The 23,198-nt window shown below is 43.5% G+C and overlaps 7 protein-coding genes across 7 annotated transcripts; 5 read left to right on the top strand and 2 right to left on the bottom strand.

Moving 5' to 3' along the window:
• Positions 1 to 1,508: 1,508 nt before the first annotated feature.
• Positions 1,509 to 1,979, top strand: BDB00DRAFT_757786 (uncharacterized protein; the record flags this gene model as incomplete). The annotated part of the gene is made up of 1 exon (XM_053119009.1): positions 1,509 to 1,979. A coding segment is annotated over one exon (471 nt), but the record flags the coding sequence as incomplete, so codon positions are not given.
• A 760-nt stretch (positions 1,980 to 2,739) lies between these two features.
• Positions 2,740 to 3,648, bottom strand: BDB00DRAFT_970980 (40S ribosomal protein S20). Its single transcript, XM_053129847.1, has 5 exons — positions 3,626 to 3,648; positions 3,474 to 3,523; positions 3,284 to 3,339; positions 2,971 to 3,200; positions 2,740 to 2,884 (listed from the first exon to the last, which is right to left on the bottom strand). Exons 1-5 carry the CDS (start codon positions 3,635 to 3,637, stop codon positions 2,864 to 2,866), a joined length of 369 nt encoding a protein of 122 aa, XP_052983076.1. The 5' UTR covers positions 3,638 to 3,648; the 3' UTR covers positions 2,740 to 2,863.
• Positions 3,649 to 3,724: 76 nt separating this feature from the next.
• On the top strand, positions 3,725 to 5,713 carry BDB00DRAFT_807246 (ribosomal protein S5 domain 2-type protein). Its single transcript, XM_053122321.1, has 6 exons — positions 3,725 to 3,935; positions 4,017 to 4,167; positions 4,275 to 4,661; positions 4,826 to 5,073; positions 5,166 to 5,319; positions 5,426 to 5,713. Exons 1-6 carry the CDS (start codon positions 3,852 to 3,854, stop codon positions 5,599 to 5,601), a joined length of 1,200 nt encoding a protein of 399 aa, XP_052983075.1. The 5' UTR covers positions 3,725 to 3,851; the 3' UTR covers positions 5,602 to 5,713.
• A 63-nt stretch (positions 5,714 to 5,776) lies between these two features.
• On the bottom strand, positions 5,777 to 10,422 carry BDB00DRAFT_807244 (uncharacterized protein). The gene is made up of 14 exons (XM_053122320.1): positions 10,095 to 10,422; positions 9,564 to 9,980; positions 8,875 to 9,469; positions 8,658 to 8,795; positions 8,504 to 8,591; positions 8,320 to 8,421; positions 7,859 to 8,238; positions 7,521 to 7,769; positions 7,314 to 7,440; positions 7,108 to 7,222; positions 6,654 to 7,006; positions 6,440 to 6,564; positions 6,270 to 6,357; positions 5,777 to 6,180 (listed from the first exon to the last, which is right to left on the bottom strand). The coding sequence occupies exons 1-14, from the start codon at positions 10,388 to 10,390 to the stop codon at positions 5,912 to 5,914; spliced, it is 3,342 nt and encodes a 1,113-aa protein (XP_052983074.1). The 5' UTR covers positions 10,391 to 10,422; the 3' UTR covers positions 5,777 to 5,911.
• Positions 10,423 to 11,571: 1,149 nt separating this feature from the next.
• BDB00DRAFT_869033 (uncharacterized protein) lies at positions 11,572 to 17,226 on the top strand (the record flags this gene model as incomplete). Its single annotated transcript, XM_053126547.1, has 14 exons — positions 11,572 to 11,620; positions 11,739 to 12,721; positions 12,814 to 12,876; positions 13,014 to 13,889; positions 13,973 to 14,029; positions 14,098 to 14,259; positions 14,331 to 14,411; positions 14,511 to 14,579; positions 14,653 to 15,806; positions 15,904 to 16,032; positions 16,126 to 16,252; positions 16,333 to 16,752; positions 16,877 to 17,067; positions 17,190 to 17,226. 14 exons carry the CDS (start codon positions 11,572 to 11,574, stop codon positions 17,224 to 17,226), a joined length of 4,398 nt encoding a protein of 1,465 aa, XP_052983073.1.
• Positions 17,227 to 17,478: 252 nt separating this feature from the next.
• On the top strand, positions 17,479 to 19,809 carry BDB00DRAFT_869032 (uncharacterized protein; the record flags this gene model as incomplete). The annotated part of the gene is made up of 2 exons (XM_053126546.1): positions 17,479 to 18,283; positions 18,461 to 19,809. The coding sequence occupies 2 exons, from the start codon at positions 17,479 to 17,481 to the stop codon at positions 19,807 to 19,809; spliced, it is 2,154 nt and encodes a 717-aa protein (XP_052983072.1).
• A 786-nt stretch (positions 19,810 to 20,595) lies between these two features.
• On the top strand, positions 20,596 to 21,923 carry BDB00DRAFT_869031 (nucleoside diphosphate kinase; the record flags this gene model as incomplete). Its single annotated transcript, XM_053126545.1, has 8 exons — positions 20,596 to 20,623; positions 20,695 to 20,721; positions 20,842 to 20,955; positions 21,077 to 21,125; positions 21,197 to 21,413; positions 21,506 to 21,539; positions 21,627 to 21,677; positions 21,751 to 21,923. 8 exons carry the CDS (start codon positions 20,596 to 20,598, stop codon positions 21,921 to 21,923), a joined length of 693 nt encoding a protein of 230 aa, XP_052983071.1.
• Between the last annotated feature and the right edge of the window lie 1,275 nt (positions 21,924 to 23,198).

The following is a 23,198-nucleotide window of genomic DNA, read 5'->3' as shown; positions in this document are numbered from 1 at the left end:
TGCTGAATACCTTGCACATGTGTTTGACCTTGACATTGGTCAAAAGCCAGTTTACACAAAACTTTTTCAGACTTCCGCAGCTTCGCATAGGTCGATGGGTGTGGATAGGCTGGCCTTATAATCTTCAAGCCTGTCCATCAGATGGTTGTAGCAAATGATTGTGAGGTTGATGGGTGGCATGCGGTTTGCTAACAGATAATCTCTTGATCACTTTTTCAATGGCTCAAGGGAGAGCACAGATCTGCTTCGGGCGCTCCGTTCTTGTGCAGTCAACCTATACGGTGCCAGTACCTCGGTGCACATTGCGTTGTTGCCAGCCTCGACCGCGCTAGCCAGCGTAATCATTACGAATGTCGAGTTTTAACGAGTACGGACATCATAAATGAGCCTGAGTTTGGGACAGCCTTGGTTGCTCAAGGTACGCATGAACTTCTGTAAGCGTTGCAGTGACGATATAAGGTAATAGATCAACCCCATTAATCACTTGAAAAACAGTGTGATGTTGAAGTACTGATCACTATCTTATCTTGGTAACGCCTCTTCGTAATTTGACCAGCACATTAGAGTTGGTGGGCACTTGTTCTTCATCGTCGTCAACGATTTCTTCTTTTGGTTCCTGTACTGATAGACTAATTCGCAGGATATCCTGAACTGCCAAGTTGAGGATGTGTCCAACACAGGGGATATGATGTATGTCTTTCCGAAACGGCCTTTGATTTATAAGTTGTAGGTGAGCACATAGTTTTTAAAAGTATCATAGCAAAGCAGCATAATCTCAGTAACTTACCGATCTTCCTCTTTCGCGTATTGTTCGCTTACGGTCATCATCTTGGTCATTTTCGATGCGTTGTCACTTGTAATTGTAAAAGAACCTGGAACAAAGATCGAACTCAGGCAAGACCTTTAAAAAGGCGTCGGCACGGTTTCCTCCAGTATGGGGACCTTCCAAAGGCTGGAATCCCAGGCGAATTTCTTGCAGAGTCCACGTCGATCTGCACATCCAGTGTGCTGTCACATTAAGAAATTCTTGCCGGAATAGACTGGTCCAGCTGTCGACAGTGCAGGAAAATTTTTGGGCACGCTCTTGAGCAAGGCGGCGGTTTGTTCTATGGCTTTGGCGTATTCTTCGTCCGACTATTTCGGTAATGATGAATAACCTATGTTAAGGCTATCAACTCACACGATTACATTGAAAAGCACTTTGCCTGCCCTGCATGTATCGCTCATTATATGGAGATCGACGAGTTGAAAACCCATCATTATGCCAACCATTTAGAAACCTTGCCAGAACAATCACAGACGACATCGCAAGAAGAACCAGCGACAGGGAAACAACAAAACTACAACAGCCAAGACCAGCCTAACAAACGTCGCTTAGGCAATATCCTTGGAACTGAGTTGTTGGATCCATCATGCCTATCGTTTCCGCCTCTTGATTACGACGAGATAAAGGGATTGTACATCTTTTGGATTTGGACCTCCCCAAACGAAAGAAATTCAAAAAATGCATAATCGATTTGATGCGGAAGCTTCCTCCCGTACCTATAGCAGAAGACACCAACGAATTCGAACTTAGCACTCGTTACGTTGACCATTTGTTTACTGGTTTATTTGACGATCCGGACGAGGACATATTACCAAAAACGTCCCGATATGTGTACAAGTCGTTTACATGGGATGACCTCCACATGGCGTCGAATCATGGCTATGGGGAAGCTAAGTCGGCTGCTCAAGATGGTAACAATCATTCGATTTGTCGGGATCTATTCTGCAAGAATGCTCTCGATGCACAAAACATGAAAGGTGTATTGGGTCTGCAGATTTTGGGAAGAATGGTTACGTTTCATGTCTTGATTCTGCCATCAACAGGACTTTATGTCATGTGCAAGCTGGTAAAAATGAAGATATCTAGCTGCTTGGATGATTTAAACTTATTGTGGATATGCCTCACGTTTCCGGCAAAGCCTACCTTTCCGTAGAAAGAACCAAGCACATGTAGGTGTTCAAGACCATAAGGCCTTTATTTGTACCATTCTGGCGTTCTTGACACTTTCAATCGCATCTGCAAACCATCAGTCCATCAAGCAATGCGTAGCCGAAAGCGCCCAACGATCACAACGTCTGCCTTCAATGGCGTTTTTTCATCATCCAAGAACGCAAACGATCGTGTCATTTAACATATCAACATAATTAAAAATTGTCTCAAAAATAAAAGGAATTATTCAATCTACGTGTGGGCTTTGCCGTACTTTACTATTGTGCTTAACCAAGTGCTTTACAAACTTTCCGTAGGTTTATTCATTAGGAATTGAGTATGAGAACTTATTGTTTCAATATCAAATAGCTCCTCGTCAACAAGATCCATCGACTTAACTCCGTGCTCACCATGTCCTTGTGCATCTTCGTTGAGAAACTGCATAATCATTCCATATGTCTATAAAATAGATTGTAAATAACACCTGTCACTTGGCGAACACGTTGAACACAACTCAAAATTAGCGACTTTGCTATTTGACAACAATCAGAGATAGCCCCCAATAGCCCTTCCATGGAAATGTGCCCTGGAAACGACTTCATTTGCCAAATCCATCAACGAAATACGTATAACTCATGCTAAGCATATTTTGACATATCGATCACAAAGGATGCTGTTCCTACCATTGGGCGATAACGCAATTAGCGGTCCAGCTACTAGTACAGATAGCAACAATGTCCGTCCGCTACTCAAACGTCGCCAATCATTGTACAGATAAGCATTTCAAGATCATGCGAGCACACCGAGATATAGCATGACGTTATTTTTTGAATGCTGTTTTTATTAATATGCTTTAGTACAGTAGTAAATTTAAAGTACATGTCGCATTTAAGCAATGGTAACTTCGACCTAATCGTATGCAAACAAAGGCAATTAATAAACAGATATCCTCCCAACGGTTCCAAACAAAGAAAAACATTGATTGCGATATTTACCTCAACTCCGGGTTCGATGGAGATGGAGGTGATCTGCTTGACAACCTCAGAGGGCGAGTGCAAGTCGATCAAGCGCTTGTGGATTCTCATCTCGAACTTGTCGAAGGTCTCGGAACCGTTACCGCAAGGGGACTTACGGGTGGTGATGCGGAGGACCTTGGTGGGAAGGCGGACGGGACCCTTAACCTTGAGTTGCTTGTCCTTGGCGCGCTGGATAAGATCAGCAGAGACTAAAAATGGTAGCAGCATGTTAATATCATCACACCCTCGCTTTTCTTTAAAGTTATCAGCCACAACCAGAAACTGAACCTACCCTTCTCGAGGTTCTTGACGTTGCGGGAGGTCAAGGTGATGCGGATACGGTGGATCCTAATGAGCAGACGAGAAAACAAACACGCGTTATATTAATAAAATTGTTTCTTTTTTATCGATCTTTATCTTGGACAGCCCTCACACCAACCCAGGATAAAAAAAAAAGCCACCCAATTTTTCGTTATACGTACTTGACCTGGGCCTGTTCTTCCAAACCGGGCTTCTGAGCAGAGGACTTAGCCTATACATCCGTTTCCATATATTGTCATGAGTTACTTTTGCCATGAGGAGGACATCGCGTATATTTGTTCCTTTATGAAATGTTGACAGAAAATGTACGTACGACAGCAGACATGGTGAATGCGAGAAAAAAGAGGAGGATCACACATTTGCACGTCGAAAAAAAATTTAAACCGGTGTGACGACCCAAAGAATAGTACTCCGCCCAGGAACGGGCAATGGCTCTCCTTCCCCCGCTGCTTGGTTTGAGTTACTTTTTACTGCTTTGACTCTATTACCCTTTCTCTTTTTCGTTCGTACTCTCCCCACTACACTTTTACTAACAAACTATGACGCAAGGAATTAAACGAGCCCTCATTTCTGCTCCCGGAAAAGTTATTCTCTTTGGTGAACATGCCGTTGTACATAAAAAGGTAATAAAACAAACCCGCGCAAACTGTTCCCAACACTTCTTTTTCCCCGGAGCTTTTCACTCACGTCGGAAGGGATGACAGCTTGCCGTTGCCGCTTCACTAGGTCTTCGAACTTATCTGCATCTCGAAGAAAATGACACGGGCAAATGTCGATTGCACCTTCCTGATGTCGACATTGACTTGACTTGGGCTCTATCTGATCTGACACTTGACGTTGATCGCGTCACTTTAGGTAACGAACTTGACCTTTAGTTCTAAAGGACCCAATCATCTTTTATCTTTTTTTAAGAGAACACGCCTTTTGCTAAAGCAAGAGTGGTTATGGTTTGATCAATCTAGAAACTGGCCATCCAATGGATATTCCCGAGGAAATCAAAAAACAGTTTGAGAAATGGATGGGCGTAACTCAAAGAGAAGCACAGCGACAAGCCGTACTTGCATTCCTGTATCTTTTCTTTGTCCTCAAGACCGATAAGCCTACCTCCTTTGGTTTTACAATCAGTACCCGGTCCACGCTTCCTGTCGGTGCAGGTCTCGGTAGCTCGGCCAGTTTTGCCACCTGCATTAGCACTGCATTGCTTGTCCTCTTTCATCATATCCCAGTCGGCTTTGCTCAGTCTGAAAAGAGAGAAAGTCATCTCGACACCGTGAATCGTTATGCGTACAAGGCAGAGCAGGTCATTCATGGTAATCCGAGTGGTCTCGATAACTCTGTTTGCACTTTTGGTAAGTGACGCGTCAGTTTAGGTGGGGCTATAGTCGGCAACCGGGGGGGGGTTTCCACCAGAGATGGAGGATTGAAGCTGCCCTTTTTGCCCGGACGTAATATTACGAGAACAATCGTTTGCAGAGTAGCTAATATATATCTTTTCTTATCTTTGATGAAAAAGGCGGTGCTTTGTCATTCAGAAGAGGCGAACGATTCGTGCCGCTCGAAGGTTTTCAATCATTGCAATTGCTCTTGACAAATACCAAGGTCCCTCGTTCTACGAGTGCCTTGGTGGCAGGTGTTACTGCCAAGAAAGAAAAATACCCACAAGTGATTGATCCCATCTTGGAATCAATCGACAATATCTCGCTGCGTTGCTGTGAAGCATTTAAGCGTAGTAACAAGGATAGTCTTGCCGAAGAATTGGAGGTAGGAAAAAAAAGGATGGATTATGCTCAAAGAAGTCGTGTGGTTTTTGCTTATATCAACCAATTGATTTTTGAATCTGTATGTGTGTATAGGATCTTGTTGATATGAACCACTGTCTTTTACACGCTCTTGGTGTGAGCCATGGCAGTTTGGAAAAGGTCCGGTCTGTAACCGGCGAGTATGGTGTAAAGACCAAGCTTACTGGCGCAGGAGGCGGTGGCTGTGCGCTGTCAATCATTCGCGATGGTAAAGTGTTGGCTTTTTCTTGGTTTCGCTTGTTGCTGTTGTTAAGGAGACATTATGCATTGTTTTGAAAAAAGAGATCGGCTAACTTACCCCCTTAATACTATAGATGTAAATGTGGAAACAACCAACTTGGTTGCTCAAAAGTTGGCTGCAGAAGGATTTGATTGTTATCGAACGTCGCTTGGCGGTTCAGGTGTCAATGCAGTCGTTTTAGACAACAGTTTAGATCAAGCATGGTTGATGAGCGCCGATCGTGAAACTTTGGAAATGCATGCTACTTAGGGATTCTATGTGGTTCTTATCTCATTAGCTATTGAATCCCGTTCTGCTGTTACTCTTTCCACCCTCACACATATTTATATTATTAACATCACACAAGCAACAACAATAACAACAACACTTACATAATGCTAGCTAATACTATTTAATTCTCAAAATACACACAATATAATCATGCAAAAAAAAAGGTTTGAATTGTATTCATGGAAAACAACAGTATAACGATGTGATTGATATTATAGTTATTACAGTGACAGGGATGATTTAGTAAAAAAAATGTGATGATGCTGCTGTGTGTGTAGGATATAGCTCTCTATACCCAGCAGTACTTTGCGAGTAACAACCTTGCTAAATGAGGTGAACCGCTTGTCACATAGATCAATTGAAGATTGTATGCAGCTTCCCGCCGAAGATCGCTTCCCTCATCGTCTTCGTCAACATCCACTTCCATACTATCCTCTTCCGCGTCATCATCAAACTCGTATATGGAATCAAGGCTTTTTTCTGGGACCTTGCCTTGTTTTGATGATGGTGGCATGACCAACACACGCTCATAGTGTGGTACTGCCAAATGTGTCAAGCCTGTGAAAGAGGAGACACCAAAAATGAAAGGTATTAACATTAGAACGGAAAAATCCATTATATATATAATTAGTTTCTTTTAAACTTACCAAGAAGATGGAACGCACGGCCAAAATTGAACTCGGTTTCTTGACATTTACCACGCAATCTACGATATTTGTCCAAAAAGTAGAATCCCTATTTTTTTTTTGTTTTGGAAGATAGTGAATCAATATCGCCATCATTTCAAGAATGCCAATAAATAAAGCACACAGCGTACCTGTAGAATTTGGAAATGACGATTCGATGTTTTTCTGCTCATTGCCCGATTAAATATATTCACTGCCAGAGAAAGCAAAGTGATTGGATCGTTTGATTCAAGTGCGTTTGCGCGCATCATCAACACTGGTTACATATTCGGCAGCAGCCAGCAGGTCATTGTTAGATATGAGAAGCCTACATCCAGGCAAATGTAAGGGAAGAAGAAAACTTACAGCACGCTCCACTAAAACTTCTACCAACAGTCAACTGCATGCCAAACATGTAGAGAATGATTGGACTTGGTTCGTCGGGTATATGCACTTTATGTGAACGTAGACTGCGGATGGTATTGATATCTTGCTCATTTGGGATTGCAAAGAGCTCACCAAAGTTAATAGTGGATGGATCAACCTCCATGGCATCCGCTGCTTCATCAATTTGTTGTTGTATTGTGGCATCACTGTCCTTTGCATTTGCTGCCGCTGCTTTGCTTTCCTCTATCTTTACCGTATCAATCAAACGAACAGTTCTCATGACATGCTTCATATGCACTGGGTTAGCATATTGTTGTAAACCGTTTAGTCCGCTATATTTTTATTACATCATACCGCAAAGGAGAGTGTGTAAGTACATGTCCGGTTTTTTTTCTCCCCCTGTCCCCAACCCCCCCTCTATTGCTACTCTCACCTAGTGAGTGTGGCAAACATCAGGTGATATGGTGATGGTTGGAATCTGTTGTTAGTGATGAACCAGCGTTGTGTTTCATATCTGATGGCATCATTATCATTGATGAGCGCGCATCCTAGGTTCAAATTCCAAGCAAAAGATTGTCAATTTTATATGCTACTTTCTCCGTCCTCCTCGTCCTTTTCAGGATGGTGAATAATCCTTACCGAGCAGAGCTAATTTCAGAGACTTGATTTTATTTGAATCGTGGTAGAATACGTTGGCTTCGCTTACTCTTTTCAGCATATCATATGAAGCTTCAGCTTGCCGCGTTACAGCAAGCATGTAGCCAAACTAAATATATAAATCTGTCTTTTAGAAATTCGTGTGATCACGTTTGACAGTGGTAAAGTAGCAAATGAGAAAATATTTACCTTGATAAACAAATCGCACCATACATCGAAAGAAGCGCCACGGTACATACTTGCAGCACGTAATTGTTCATCACGTTCTTCTTCGTCCTTGATACGCTCTTCTTCTTCATCAGATTCACCATCCTCATTTTGATGTGCCGGTTTATCAACTAGAGTACGCAGACGTCTAGCCATTTGATGAGCTTCACGATCCAAAGATCGCTTGTCTGTCTTATTCTTTCGATTGAAAAATCCAGTGAAACGGCGAGACTAAACAGAGTGTATCATTGAGCACACGTTGAAGAAAAACAGTACAATCACCACATCATCTCCCTCATATCCTCTCTCGCTTGACTTACCCGATCACTAGGATAAAATGCCGTGGTTTGAGAGAATTCGCGATAAAGCTCCTGAGCAACATGGATGTATTCACGCATGACAGCCTTTTCCGTATCGACGACATTCGGTGGGATGGACTTATCCAGCTCTGCAACCTTTGCAAATAATGCGAGCGCGTTTCGATTCCTTTCTTCCTCTTGTCGTGCAAACTCGATACGCCTTCGTTTGTAACGTTCGAAACGGCTAATAGGCTTATTCGCTTCATCAAAGATGGATGCTTTCCCCTTTTTAGAGCCGCCTTTCTTCGTGTCTGTTTTAGCTGCTTCTTTTTCTTCCTCAGCTTTTCTCGCCTGTTCTTCCTGTTTTTTCTTGCGTCGCGTATCTCTGTTTCTCTGCATCACTATTTATACGAAAGAAAATGTGTAGTTTTTAGTATGAAATCTACCCATTGGATAAAAGAAACATAGTTATTTAGTCTTACCATAATCGACGAGCTCTAACGCAGCCTCTTCTTTTTGCTGTTCTTCGTATACAGATGCCAAGGACAACATAACATCAAGATTATCGGGATGTTCTTCCAGAACTATACGAGTATTAGTTTGCCCTCTTTCAGTACAGAGATTGCATATCATATCCTATTCACAGCGAGTGGGGGTCTTTTTTACCATTAGCATAGAATAAAGCAGCTGTTTCAAGTTCGCCAACTTGATGATAACAATCGGCAGTTCGAATCAATAAATCAACGTCGACTTCCTAATATCTTTCATTTAAGTAATTCATCACTATTTAACGCTTAAGATGTTTTGGTATTCTTATTACCTCTGAAACATCGATGATCTTTTGGAAAACGCTAAGAGCCGGGTCGTAATGTCGCTTATCCATGTAAGCATAGGCGATATCTTGATGCAAATCCGGATAAGTCGTTGCTGGGTATTTCAGCAGATACTGAAAATGTCTCTAAAGACGATTATATATAAGATGGGGTACAAATCAGTATATTTAAGATTCGTTAACCAAGACTATAAATGATACTTACGCCGGCTGTCCTGACATCACCAAGATAGACACGACATACACCCATGCGAACGCGTAACTCAATAGGGAAATCAGACCGTTCCTCATGTTCGGAATCCTCGAAATATTCTTCGTCATTATCACCATAGGCATCCCAGTAAGTTTCATATTGTCGATGCTGTACGTAGCGGATACCCGACTTGATTGTTTCGAGGGCACGTCGATAATCGTTGTGCATCAGGTATAATTCACTCAACATGTTGACTTCAGTGTATCCAAGTCGATCGTTGAAATCGTCGTCGTCTTCTTGTTCCTGTTGTCGCTGTCGTTCTTCTTCATCTGTATCGTGTTCCATGTGATACTTGACTGCGTTTTCATATAACTCGATCGACTCTTTGATCATGCCTTTGTTTCGATACAATGGCACCAGTTCGTTAATCACCTTGAAATGATGCGGCGTGATCTTGAGGATTTGCTCAAAGCCATCGATCGCTTCTTCGACATGGTCTGTTTTTCTGTAAAGAAAACTGCGGTCCCAAAGTGCGTCGACGTCCGTTGGATCAACAACCAAAGCTTTAGAAAAACAGTAGATGGCCTGTTGAGTGGCACCGGCTTCACTATTTTTTTATGGCATGTCAGTTATTGCTAAATTCCCATATCCTTCCGCGTTCCTGTATTGACATGCTCATCAAGGAAAAAAGGATGCTTTACATGGATTTTACACCGAGTTCCTTCCATAGGATCGCGTCGTTTTGATTCATATGTGCTGCCACCATTCGCAATTGCAGTGACTTGTCGCGATGGCCCATTTCTTCATGCACGAGACCCAGCGTGTTCCATGCTTGATAGACATTCGGATGCTTTGTGATAAGGTTTTGCAAAAAGTCGATAGCTTTGCCAAAATCCTGAGAGATATACAGCTGATTCGCCTGACCAAGCATTTCTTTGACTTCTGGTGGTAAGCGCGCTTCGCCGCTCGTGATTCGACGCTTATTACCGTGTCGTGTTTTGCCGATACCCGTCGTCGTAATGAGGTTGTCTTCAAACTCTTCAAAGTCTCGTGCGATTTCGTCTAGACCACCCGTTTTTAATTCCGTACGTTTCGTTTTTGTACTGTCCAGCAGTTGACTATATATAATTATAACCATAAAACGTACACGCGCGTAGACAGAAGAACGTTAAGTATCCAATGGGTGCAAAAAGCAAGAGTGATTCAAGTAGAATACAAAGTAAAACACTTGCGTAATTTCAGTATCTTCTTCGACATTTTCTGCCCAGTCTTCTTCTTCCTCGTCTTCTTCTGGTATATATACATTGTCGTCTTCATTGTCGTCGTCGACACCGCCAACCCCTTTGCCTTTGCCTTCATGGTCTTTGAATGCTTCCTCGAGATCGTCTAGATCCATCATACCCACGCCTGGACCGTACAGCATTTGCTCAAGAAAGCGATCAGTATCGCGACCGGCACCGCGCGATCGCGTCGATTTTGCTGTAGAACTTGCCGCTTTGGAGCTTTCTGCTTGGGAACTTTCAGGCATAAATGTAGTTTATTTTGTGAGTCGTGTCGCCCTTCAAGAAAAAGAGAAAAAAAAAAGACCACTATCTGGTAGTACAAAATTTTGGCACTCATACGAATTTTGGGGGAGGAGGGGGAGCGCGCAACAAACAGGTCCAGGAGATAAAAAACATGGAAGCAAACAAGCACACCATGTCTAAAGTTACTATGACAAGATGGATGTTGCAGAAAGTCAGGTAAAAACGTATAATATGCTGAGCGTTGGGATGGTACGGTTGTAGTGGAAAGGGAGTGACTTGGTAGGAGAGAATACTTGGGTAACAGGAGCGATGGTCACGACAGCACTACTCGAAAGAGAATCACGACTAACGGCAGTGGCACCGCGGGACAATTGGGTTTGACGCAAACAATGATATTGACGGATAAACCTAGTACGACCCATTTCTGCACTCCTCAGAACGTTTGTTTCTTTCATTATGGCTTTTGGTACGATCGACGTGCTCTTCTACAATACTGCCAGCACGGGCTGTTGGCTGTTTCCGCTGCATTAATATCGTCAATTGCAGCTGCGATATCGCAACCCGATGGTTCGCCATCGTCAAAGGCGTCAGAACACGCACTTTCTGTTTGTACTCGTAGTACCACTATGTAGCAATACCTGCTCATTCGAGTTTGTTCATCTTTGGAGTTGGCGATCTTGAGATCTATTATTTACTGATTCTACAGGTGGAAGAAACGACAACCGTTCTGCCCGATCCAGTTGGCACTTTGAGGAATAACAGCTTTGTTTGATTTCTAAGCTGCTGTGTACCAACTTTCTTTTTAGCCAATTTCTATTTGCTTTGAGGGTTATATCCAACTTTTATTGAGCTTAGATCGAAAAAGGTTTAAGAAGGAAAAAGAGTTAAATGTAAAAGGAACGGGCATGCGAACAGATAACAGAGAAGGCCCAGCCATTGGCTTATTTACCGTGTAATTATGTAAATGCAAAGCCTGATTCGCTGAAATACACACCCCCGCAAAGACCCAAAGCGGGCCAAAATCTTTGGGTTGCCCTGTACATCCGCTTATCCTGCCCTGAACAGCTCACTTTAAACATTTTCCGCTTTTATTAAACCGCATTGAAAAACAGCAAAGCCCGTATATATATATATATACCGTCCGTGCGTTGAACAGCTTTAAGAGAAAGGTGTACCGTTTTTCATGTTTCTGGATTGGATAGCGCAGCTTCGTCTGCTGCAACATGACCCTCGTATGTTCAATTCCCATTCAAACCATAAGACTCTCTTTTTTGAATGGTTATAATGTTGCGCTTTAACGACGGATTCTATTGTCATCGTGTTTTAATTTCATTGTGCATGCGTGTGTAGAGACAAACATTCTTGGATCGCTTCCTTTATCCATACGGCGAGCGCTTATATCGGAAATCACCAATTACCTTCAACCAATCCCTGGAAAACATGTACCGGATCCGAGCATCTTTGCATCACCAGCACACGTCAAATGGTTCATGGAAGTCCTTGGCCAAGGGTTTAGTCTACCGCTCGAAGACATGGAGATTACCAGCAACGACGTGAGCATATATGCGCAATGGCTGTTTGAACCGCACATGAGACCATCTGCTGTTGTCAGCGAAGGGCTTGAACAAGAGTTCTACCAGATCATATTCCATCAATACTCGCTGTTATTTCAACCACGGATCACACAAACCCCTTCTGCTGCTGCTGCTGCTGCTACGACAACTGCCGCTGCTACCTCCTCTTCTTCAAATCATAGAAGCAATAGTACAATCAATTATAACCCTCAACAACATCAGCATCAGTCTTCTTCACAACAACAGCATTCACAACAAAATCAACACCAACAGCAGCAACATCCACCTCACAATCAAACACACCAACAGCATCATAGTAATAATGGTAGTAGTAGCAGTAGTAGCAATATACACGCGCATGGAAGCAGTAGTGGACGTCCCAATAGCTTTTATCTCAATATGATGCCAATCAACCCACATGCCAACCTCGTTCCAGTCACTTTACCATCTCCAACCAATGCAGCCTCGCCCCATATTGGATCTGGTGCGCCCAGTGCTGCAGCGGCCAACGCTTCAGCTGCGTCTGCACTCAAGGAAACTTTATCTCAAATGGTCCATCGACATATTGAGCTCTGTAAAAAGACGCTGACGGTGCTGGCCATGGCAGGCAGAACTTTGGAAATGACAGCCGAGACATGGACTGTTCTCTTAAAGGTGGTCTTGGGTATTTCGGATTCTCTCTTGAAGGAACCAGTAGCGGATGCTACAATTAGTGGCGTTGCCAATATGGGCGATGAATTATGCGAACATTTATTACGGGTAAGAAGGAAAAACAACTGTATCTAAGTTAGTGAGAATGATGGTTAGTAAAGAGGTGTTAGGGTCGAATGCATTTATTAATCAAAGCTTAGGTATTGTTTGAGCTTTGGTTACGATCACGGATACGAGAAGTAGAAATGTGGGATATACTCAAGGTAATGTTCGTTGATTAATTTTAGTTTTCAAATTCAATAAATGCGTAATAAATCCTAGCAACGGGCTATATACAAAAAAAGTTTGACACCACTTAAAATATATTCATCCTGCTGGCTATATTATTTTTTTTATCCAGGATTGCTTTATGCGATGGTCTCACCGGCCCAAAGTTATCCAGCATTGGAGCTCGACCTCACTTTCGTTGACGAACCGCGTACTTAATTTATTATATGGTTCGGATGAAGGAACCGATGTTGTTATACTATCCGCTAACGGCATCATTGTCAAGCTCGACCTATCGCCCGAATTTGTCTATTACTCATGGCATCGTATCCTCTACCTCGCACCGCATCCACTCCACCTCCCACCATCCAACTTCACCTTGATGATGCTCGGCATTGGCCACTTGGTCGACTTATTTAATAAAGTCGGAGAACGCCATGTCTCAGTAGCAGCAACGAGTATCGATGATAACAACAACAGCAACACACCTGACGGCAACACCATTTTGCACATATTCGGGACTTGGCTATTTGATGCCAGCTCCACCGCTCCTTCCGCCGACGTCAATTCTCAACGTGGATGTGCTGCTGCTTTTGCATCTTTATGCAAAGTGTTTTGTCGACCGCAGCGATCCACGCCCTTCTTGCGAACCTATATTGAAAGATTCTATGCTGCCTTATGCGTAGGACTTAAATCGGACGCTTGTCTGCCTACCATCTTGCTACATTGTACAGAGCTTTTTGCGACGGATTTAGACGGAGTCAGGATGCTGGCACCAGAATTTATCGCGGCTATCAAGATGGTGTTGCCCAAGTTACAGATTGATTGTAAAGGATTTGTTGGCGTGGACGACTTGAGACTTGCAGCAATCAAAGTGGTGAGCACCATCATGTGTTTGCCAAACCACTTTGATAAGGTCGAGCTCAAGCCCGGATGGGACTGGGATATGCAATGTGCTTCAGATAATGCATCTGTTTTGGGTGAACAAGAACAAATTGTGACGCAATTGGTAAGTTGTTCTACACTTCAGAAGCTGGGAAATATTTGATTTTGAAGGATGGTAAAAGAATTTGTTTCCACTTTTTACAACAGATACGCGTTTTGTATGCGGATCAGCATCATGGTAGTGTTGAACGACCGTTCACAGGCGTAAGTAAAAGCACTGTATCCGCATGAGAGTATATCCAGTTCTGAAAATTTAACGATTTTTTCAATAGCTCAAATTCTACATATTGGAACTACTGCTCATGTCTTTACGCACAGAGACGTCTTCATATAACATGAGATACTTGTTGCATCTTATAAACGTCTATGTAATCGAAGATGTCCCGTTCTGCCCAGGGCTTGTTGGAACTGTAGTCAAATTGATCGAAGAGAAGGTAAAGAGAGCATATATATAGTTTGCATATAATATTTGTAGCTGCTGCAATGCTAACCAAACTGCACTTAGATCCTGACTATGCAAATGCCGTCCGATGTAACTTTGGTCGCTTTTGACGTTTTGATCGACTTCGTGGACCTATATGATTACGTAAAAAGGGACAGTAAGGTCAGACAATCCTCTCTTGATATTTTGTCTTTGCTTACAGGACCTTCATGCATGCTGATTTTGACAATATTGAAAATATAGAACGTTGCACGAGAATTGGTTTTGGCACTAAGTCGATATGTTGATGCATTGATTAATGCTGGCAAACTGGTAAAAATCTATGGTTACGCAAAAAAGGATCCTTACTGGATTATAACCATACATTTCTCGTGATACATATTAGATCCATTCGTACCCTTTGATCGTTCAAGCCTATGATTGTATGATTAAATGGATATTGGTGAGCCAATGGATCATGGATGACCAAGATTGCTACAAAGCAGTGATTGCGACCTTGAGCAAAGGCATTACCATCTTTGACCGAGAAACCGACACCACCAATACCGTTGAATCCCAGCATCCCGAAAAAAAGAAACGACGCGATACGACATTTCCACCAACAAAACAATTGTTCCAATTACCACCGAGAGCAAACAAGCCAACAACCACATCATCAAACACAGCAAGTAATCCACTTCAACAATCATCCAGTGGTAGTGGAGGCAGAAGCAACTCGACGGTGTATAAAAAGGAGGAAGTGGCCGTACGGATGGCTGCAGAATACTGCATGTCTCAATTTGTCAACCAGCTGGGCAAGTTTCCTATGTGGAACGAACAACGGTTCTCGAATCGAAAGGCAATGATTATGAGTGATCTACAGCAGGTCAAGTATCGTCGCTGGAAGCAACATCAACAAGGCAAAACGGATAATAAGAGCAACACAACGATAAACGATAGTAATAATTCAACATGGGAATCGCGCGATTCGATTCGATACTTTTTGTTCGACAAGAGGATGATTCTAGCAGTGTATGACGTTGAAAGCACGTTTGGGCCCAAGGAAACACCTGCTGTTGTTGCCATTATACGTGATACTACGGGCAAGTATGTATGGTCAGTCGAAACTCGATACAAGGATCCTCGAAAAGTTGCCAATGGTTCACCAACAACAGCTTCACCAACTACATCGCCTTCTGGGACCACCTCTCCGCCTGCATTGTTGGAAAATAACGGCGACTCGCCTTTGACAGACGGTAGCGGACCAACCATTACTGGCAACAACAATAGCAACAATGCAAGAAGACAGCAGCAACAGCAACAACAGCAAAATAATAACGTCCTGCAAGTACCTGTTGCACAAGCAGTCAACGAAGATGCAATTCCAAATATTGACAATTTGTTCGACAAGAGTTCGGATAATTGGAAACAGTGGGCATCGATCCAATCACTCGCGGAACGTGAACAAAGTGCTGAAACGGCTGCAGTTGAAAAGTCAAAGAAGAAACCGCTGGATCGGTACAGTGCACTACCAACGGGTGAAAACATCAACACAGACAGGTAAAAGAATTCATTGCTCCAGACAAGACAGAAATTAAGCTTCAACTAACATTGTCACATGCTGCTCATGTTGGTCGTGATATATATATGCCACTAGTGCACGAGGTTTTCGACTCTTACTCTCCGAACTTGGATTATTATTGCCTCAGAACCGTGCACATATTACCCCGTTACGAATTACTGATACCCTAATCACTGAAATAGAAACTTTGGATATGCTAAACGAGTATGTAGCTGGCAGAAAGGAAAGAAAAAGAGTGCTTTTTATACGACAAGAATTGTCTCTTACACATATATGTACAATGTATTGTTCCTATAGACGCGACTGTATATCAGTCACTGCCTATTACGCACAATCCGGAAACACATCTTGGTCCGAGCTCGTAGAATCACCAGCTGCTATCAGCGAACAGTTTCTACAATATCTCAATTGCTTGGGCTGGCCGGTAATTATTCTCTTACGCATAGTGAACTGATAATGCCTGTATATAAGGTAACAAAAACTGACAATATACATGAATTCTAGGTAGAGATTGCCGAACATCAAGGTTTTCGAGGAAAATTGGATCCAGCGATTTGCGACACAATGCCTTATTATGCCGACCGAACCATAGAGTTTTTGGTCAATGTGCCTTACTTGCTCAAGACGCCACCTGCAGACAATGGTGTATGGGGCACCACACAGACACTATCAAAAATCCATCAACAAGTATCATCGGATGATCATGTTTGTATAGTATGGATCGAGGATTTGACAAACTATACCGAGCTGGCTCGGCGTATCAAAATGTCAAGTTCGAATAATGCCAAATCGATGGTCTTTATCTTCATTAATCCCTTAAAAAACAGTGGCAATGGGCTGTACTGGATCCGAATCTTAATACCGTCTATCGGTAATAACGCTACTTCGGTTATGGCAAGCCAGCGACTGAATGAAAATGCATTGGTAAGTAGTAGCGAAATAAAGAGAGAGAGAGAGAAGGGGAGGTTGACCCCCCCCTCCTCGAGGAGTAGGGTTTGTTCTTGTATATCATAAACGAGTACTTATCAGGCCTTTACACTTTATATAGATATTCGGCCCACTTGTGGACGGAATCATTGTGAGTCGACATGCACTCGGCGCGATGGTGAGAAACACAGCAATTTCTGCACACCAAGCATGCCGGGTTGTTACAGAAACGTATACCCGTCCCTATGTCATGCGGAAACAATTTATTGAAGAAATGGCACATCGCCACCGTAGCAAACAGCAATTTTCAGAGTAAGTTTCATCGGTAGCTAGCAAACAACAAATATATCCGAGGGGAATATAGCGGAAAAAGGAGAGTGACGATAGTCAGTAGGAGAAGTACAAAATAGCTGACATGCCAACAAAATTGATAGATTTTACTCTGAAGTTTTCATCGGAAAAGACAATTAATCTGCATTATTTATCAACCCTGCATAACAAGAACAACAATAATAATAATAGTCACTTATTGCACTGCTGCTATAGAGTGTCATTTAATAATATAACATTCGCACACTCACCATTTCACACATCCATAACCCATACCACAAACTGCAGATAAACACAACTGCACAAACACTTTTGCTGCTCTCTCTCTCTCTCTCTCTCTCTCTCTCTCTCTGTGACAAACCAGAAAACTCCCCTTTTCCATTGTGTCCCCAAATGCAGCAATGCACAATAGCGCCTATTACGTCGGATCCTGAATCATCAATACGAGAAGCAGCTGCTGCATGGCAACCATTTCACGCAACTCCTGTTTCCAGTCCTCTCACGACTCTTGCTGATGAAATGCAGCAGCTTAGCAGCGCATTAGAAGACTACGCCTGGAGAGATTTATCGCAAAACAGTCGAGCCGCATTCCACCATGCCAAATACGATCAGGCCATTGACGCATCTACAATGGCTCTCGAAAACTTGACTCGAGCACTTGTGGCCATTCTCGACATTCGAGCCGCAGCCCATGGCAAAAAAGCCGAGTTCACTCAGGGTTTGCGAGATGCTTTCAAAATGATTGAGCATGTGCCAACACTGTCTGCGGGATATCTGCGAGCCGGCAATCTGTATGCGATTCGCGGTAAACCAGGTCAAGCGATCGACATATACGAACAAGGTCTACGAGCTGTGTCACCCATTCAAGATTCCGCCGGCTATACGTTATTGTCTGAACACAAGGAGGCGGCCAAAGCGCAGCAGGAACGACGCATCAACTTTGTGGCCACACTGCCGTATGATGTGCAAGCCAATATCTTCTCGTACCTTTCCATGGACATGTTATTTGGATGCATGTCTGTCTCGAAGCTGTGGCGCGACAGGATCTTGCAATGTGCATCGGCGTGGTATCAAATCGAACTGAGCGCTTCATCGAAATATGCGGCAAGCATGTACCATCATTTTGGATCGCTCAGCAGACACGTACGAAGCATGTCACTGGACTTGTCCTGGAGTAGCCCGCCCAATCGGATCCCCAGTCAGCTGGTAAATGGAGGATTCACCAATCTTCGAACCCTGAAACTACAGGGCAAGGATCACAACAACTTTTCTCTTATCTCTCTCTCTCTCTCTCTACCCTTAAGAAGGATGTTTCCACATTGCTCTTAGTATCTGAAAGACTAATGCTCTTTTTCTGGACACGTTGTGTTCATAGGCTACAAGGTCAGCTCGGAAGAACTATCCATGGCCTTGCAACAGGTTGGAGGAACCTTGACCTCGCTCCTTCTCGAGTATGCACTGTATACACCCGTTTCTCTTGGCTCAATCTTATCCATGTGTCCAAAGCTAACAGAGCTAAAGTTTTGTGGGTCACGGTTCCCCGACGTGCACGATGGATCATCCTTTCCAGACGCCAGCGGACTGACGTCTCTGTACTTGAATGCGCACGACATTACTGATTCGGACCTCGAAGCAGTGCTACGCTGCTGTCCGAGACTACGGAACCTTGCAGTCTATGGATGCGAACCAGAAGGCATGCGAGTCATCAACCGATACTGCACTGAACTCGAGCGACTGCGATTCAACTCGTTGCACGGACGTGGAGGTGGCACCACGAGTATTAGTAGCAGCAGCAACACACTGACAACATACACACCAACACCAACACCAACAATTCGAAAAGACGCACCTCCTCCTGCCGGCCTTCGCGTCGTTGACATTGGCGATGTGGAAGGAAGCACAGCACAATACCTCGCAGACGTTTTAAGAAAAGGCGACAAGAACACGTTGGAAGAACTATACATGGCAATGCACGATCAGCCAGGCCCAAGTCGACAGTGGCGCGATCTGCTCTGCAATTTCGATACGAAACGACTACGAAAGTTCGGTTGTAAGGTGAAACGTAGCATGCACTCAGTTGTTGCAGGCTTAATACGACAATCCACCACGCTGCAGGACATCTCTTTTTGGGACTCTGAGCTGATTAGCATTGATATTTTCGACGCCATGATCACCTTACCCGAGCTCCATCGTCTACACCTTGCCACGATTGACGAAATCAGCGATACAGGCATACGGCACTTCTTTAACAGTCATATAGCCTTTGGCAACGCTTCACCCCTGCGCGTCTTTGAGTTGGAATACGTCGTCGACCTCACGAATCCAGCCCTATGCATGCTGGCAGACATCAAGACCTTACGGTATATCCGACTTTGCGATTGTGACGAAATCACCACGGCCGGCATGGCACGCTTCTCGGAAAAGCTGAGTTTCTCCAACTCGCTCAAGAACCTCGAACTGTGCAAGATGGATTGTGTCAACGACAAGGCGGTCCGAGCGCTAAGCGGCATCAGCAGTCTACAGCACATGAAAATGATGTGTCTCGACAACGTCACGGATCAGGGCGTCTGGGATATTCTGGACCGCTCGACATCTATACGCACAATCGACATTTCCTGTTGCTTTGCCGTGTCTGCATTTGTTGTCGACCGTGTCAAGCAGAAACTGGAGGTGCGCAAGGACCTACGAAGTACCTGCAAATGCACCGACACGCGAATACAATGATGACGATAATGTGTTAGTTAGTACCACACTAGTAGTGCCATCGTCATCGTTTTCCTGATGGATGGATCCTGATTGTTTCTTTTTTAGAGTCACATCACTTATATATCTTCTCTTGTCTGTTCCCCCCCCCCTCCCGTCAATACTTCAAAAACGAGCATCTGCATATATCCCTATTACACACCATACGCCACAACACATACACACACATGACATACATTTTGGACACACACAAAGTTGTATACTTACTCTTAACATACCTTGAACCAAAAAGAGCAGGTTTCTCCGTGGTTCTTCTTTTCTTCTCACTGCTGTCTCCATTATATATACTCTACCACATGGGTGCATCAGCTGCACGCCATGTCCTCTTGCTGTGAAGTGCGGTGTGTGTTACGGCTGCTGTGTCACCTTGGCAACGCCAAATGGTGTACATAATATAACGCAGCCACTACTGCGTCGTGTATCACTAACAAAACTGTCATGGTTAACATCAAGCGACATACCATGGGCTTGTTGCGAAGGTAGTGTACCATCTTCCACTTGTCAACATGTATTAGCCATAACATACACGCGGTAACCCCCTTTTCAATGGCGAGCGGGATTCACCGATTATCGGCATGGGCCCGTCAACGAGCGTTTGTTTGTCGGAATGCTTTCGGAGTAAACGGGAGCCATCCTCGCGCACCGTGGCAACACAAGTCACTATTCCCCTGCTCATCAAACGTAAAAAATTGTGCATCCGCCTTTTTTCCATCCAGTTCCTTTCTCACTCTTCTTATCCTAAAAAACATGTTCGCTCGCTCCTTTGCTCGTATCGGTACGTATTAAACAACAGCTTAAAGTACCTACCTATCTGCCGTGATTGATTTACTTACAAATGATCTACAGCTAGACCCGCTGCTTCCTCCATGAAGGGTAAAAATAAACACGCTTATTGACGAACGACAATGACAGCAGTAGCAACAAAATCAACAACGCGCACACACGCGCGCCCTCATTTTTGGAGTAACTAACTAACGTGAACCCGTTCTCTAGCTCGCGCCTTCTCGACTGGTGCCCGTGCCTCTGCTGCCGCAGGTTCCCGCATGGCTACCTTCGCCACTGCTGGTGCCATCGCCACTGGTGCTGCCTCGTATGCTTACTTCCAGAGTAAGGTTTTCTTTTCCCTCTAATTGCACCCATCCCTCCCACCTCCCCCACCACGTGAAGTCCAATTTCCGATATTTATAACGATATCTTAAAATATATAAATTTCACCACCTCCCAATAGACGCCCAGTCTCCCGTCCAGGCTGATTCTAAGCCCATTGCTGGTGTCAAGTAAAGTATTGCTCATGCGTATACAACAAATATATACTGGAGGCTGACTGACTGATATGCGTTACTTATAGGGGAACTTTCAGCGAGCGTACCTTCATCGCCGTCAAGCCCGATGGTGTTCAGCGCGGTTTGGTCGCCAAGATCATTGCTCGTTTCGAAGACCGTGGCTACAAGCTTGTTGGTTTGAAGGCCGTCGTCCCCTCCAAGGACTTGGCCGAGGAGCACTATGCTGATCTTAAAAGCCGTCCCTTTTTCGGTGGTCTCGTTGACTACATGACCAACGGCAAGGTAATGTTCGAAAGGGAGAACGGGTGTGAACTATTCTATTTTGATATGCTGATCTTAAAACTGACTATTGCATGTTGGGATACTACTTTTAGGCTCCTGTCGTTGCCATGGTCTGGGAAGGCAAGGGTAAGTATTTCAAAAGGGAAGAGTCTATTATATCGTGTGTATATATCATAATGATCCGGTAAATTAACACGTTTGCGTGCATGATAGATGTTATCAAGCAGGGTCGCGTTATGATCGGTGCCACCAACCCTCTTGATGGTAAAAATATAACCAATCACAACTCTTAAAATGATGACGATTATAATTCTAAACAACCTCCCTATTATTGTAGCTGCACCTGGTACTATCCGTAACACCTACTGCCAGGTCGTCGGTCGTAACATTGTCCACGGCTCTGACTCGTACGAATCTGCTGAGAAGGAGATCGGTTTGTGGTTCGGCAAGGCTGGTGAGCTTGTTGAGTGGTCCCAGGCTAACTCCGAATGGATCCAATCTGACAACTAAGTTCAATGCTTAGCATTATTTTGCATCAATAAATCATTTATTTGTTTTTGAAACATAAGTTCTTTTTTAGGCTGCTTATATTTTTTTTCTCACTTGATCTTCCTTTGGTTTTGGGTGATCTGCTATGCTGCTATTATTAAGGACTTTAAGCTACTGGTGTACTAAATTAACTTTTTAAAATGAATCGATTACAAGCATGTGTGTCTTTTTCTTGCCGTGATCAGTCTTACAAACCGTAAAATACGTACTAACTTGACATATTGTAATTGTCGATTCTTTAAAAAGATTTATCTCTGTTGGAACCTGTCATCATCGCGTCATGTCACAGGACCATATTTTTTTACTCCAGGTACATATATGAAACGTTTAAACATTACATTACAGATCGATACATAACACCATGTTTTATTGGCAGCTTGTTATACACGATTCCTCCCACTCTTTCAGCCAGAACATAGGAAGTGGTAAACTAAAGTATGGCACACCTTGATATTCCTTCCTGATTGTTTCTCGGAGACACTACGCTATTTGGCCAGTTGGCCGAGAAGAACCGCTACTTTTGTAGGTAAAAGTCGGATATGAGAGTATCGTGTACAGTAAAAAAGGAAGTACGGTTCTCAGTGCTGAAGCAAGCGTATTTCCATATAGCTATGCTAAGATCCAAGATAGCACATTTGACGACCTGAGCAAATAGTGCTGGGAGATCTGCGAGCTTGTTAAGTTATGGTTACCAGCACCCTATGGAAGTCGAGGTGGCGATATTTGCAGCATGTAGTCTATGTGGAGGTATACCACCCTTCACCATGCCACTCATACCATGCTACTTGACTCGGTACTTTGAAACACTTTCATGCGAGGTATCATATACTAGCGCGCGAAGCGGCATCTTCCACATATTGATGGGTACTGTAAATTTTTACGTACTTCACCTTCCTTTTTTGGATTTTTACGTACTTAGCCTCCAAGTTTTTATGTACTTAGCCACTCAAGTACGTAAATCGGTTCTGACGCTGTATATTTGTACTATAAAATTTTACGTACTTCCTATTTGGGAATTTTACGTACTTCTTGTCTTTTTTGTGCCTCGTTTGAGTAGATCATACAAATAGCTACCATTGATGTAGCCTATCATACTTTGACTCTGTTTAACCGTGCAGCTACGATGGCTACTGTAAATTTTTTACGTACTTCACCTTACTTTTTATGCAAAAATTTACGTACTTGGCCACCGAAGTACATAAATGTTATAAACATTCTTCGACCTCTAGTAAGTGA

The sequence above is a fragment of the Zychaea mexicana genome (genome assembly GCF_025766255.1).
Source record: "Zychaea mexicana strain RSA 1403 chromosome Unknown BDB00scaffold_12, whole genome shotgun sequence".
Classification (NCBI taxonomy): domain Eukaryota; kingdom Fungi; phylum Mucoromycota; class Mucoromycetes; order Mucorales; family Lichtheimiaceae; genus Zychaea; species Zychaea mexicana.
Note: the sequence above shows the minus strand (reverse complement) of the source record. Positions and strands in the feature narration are given on the sequence as shown.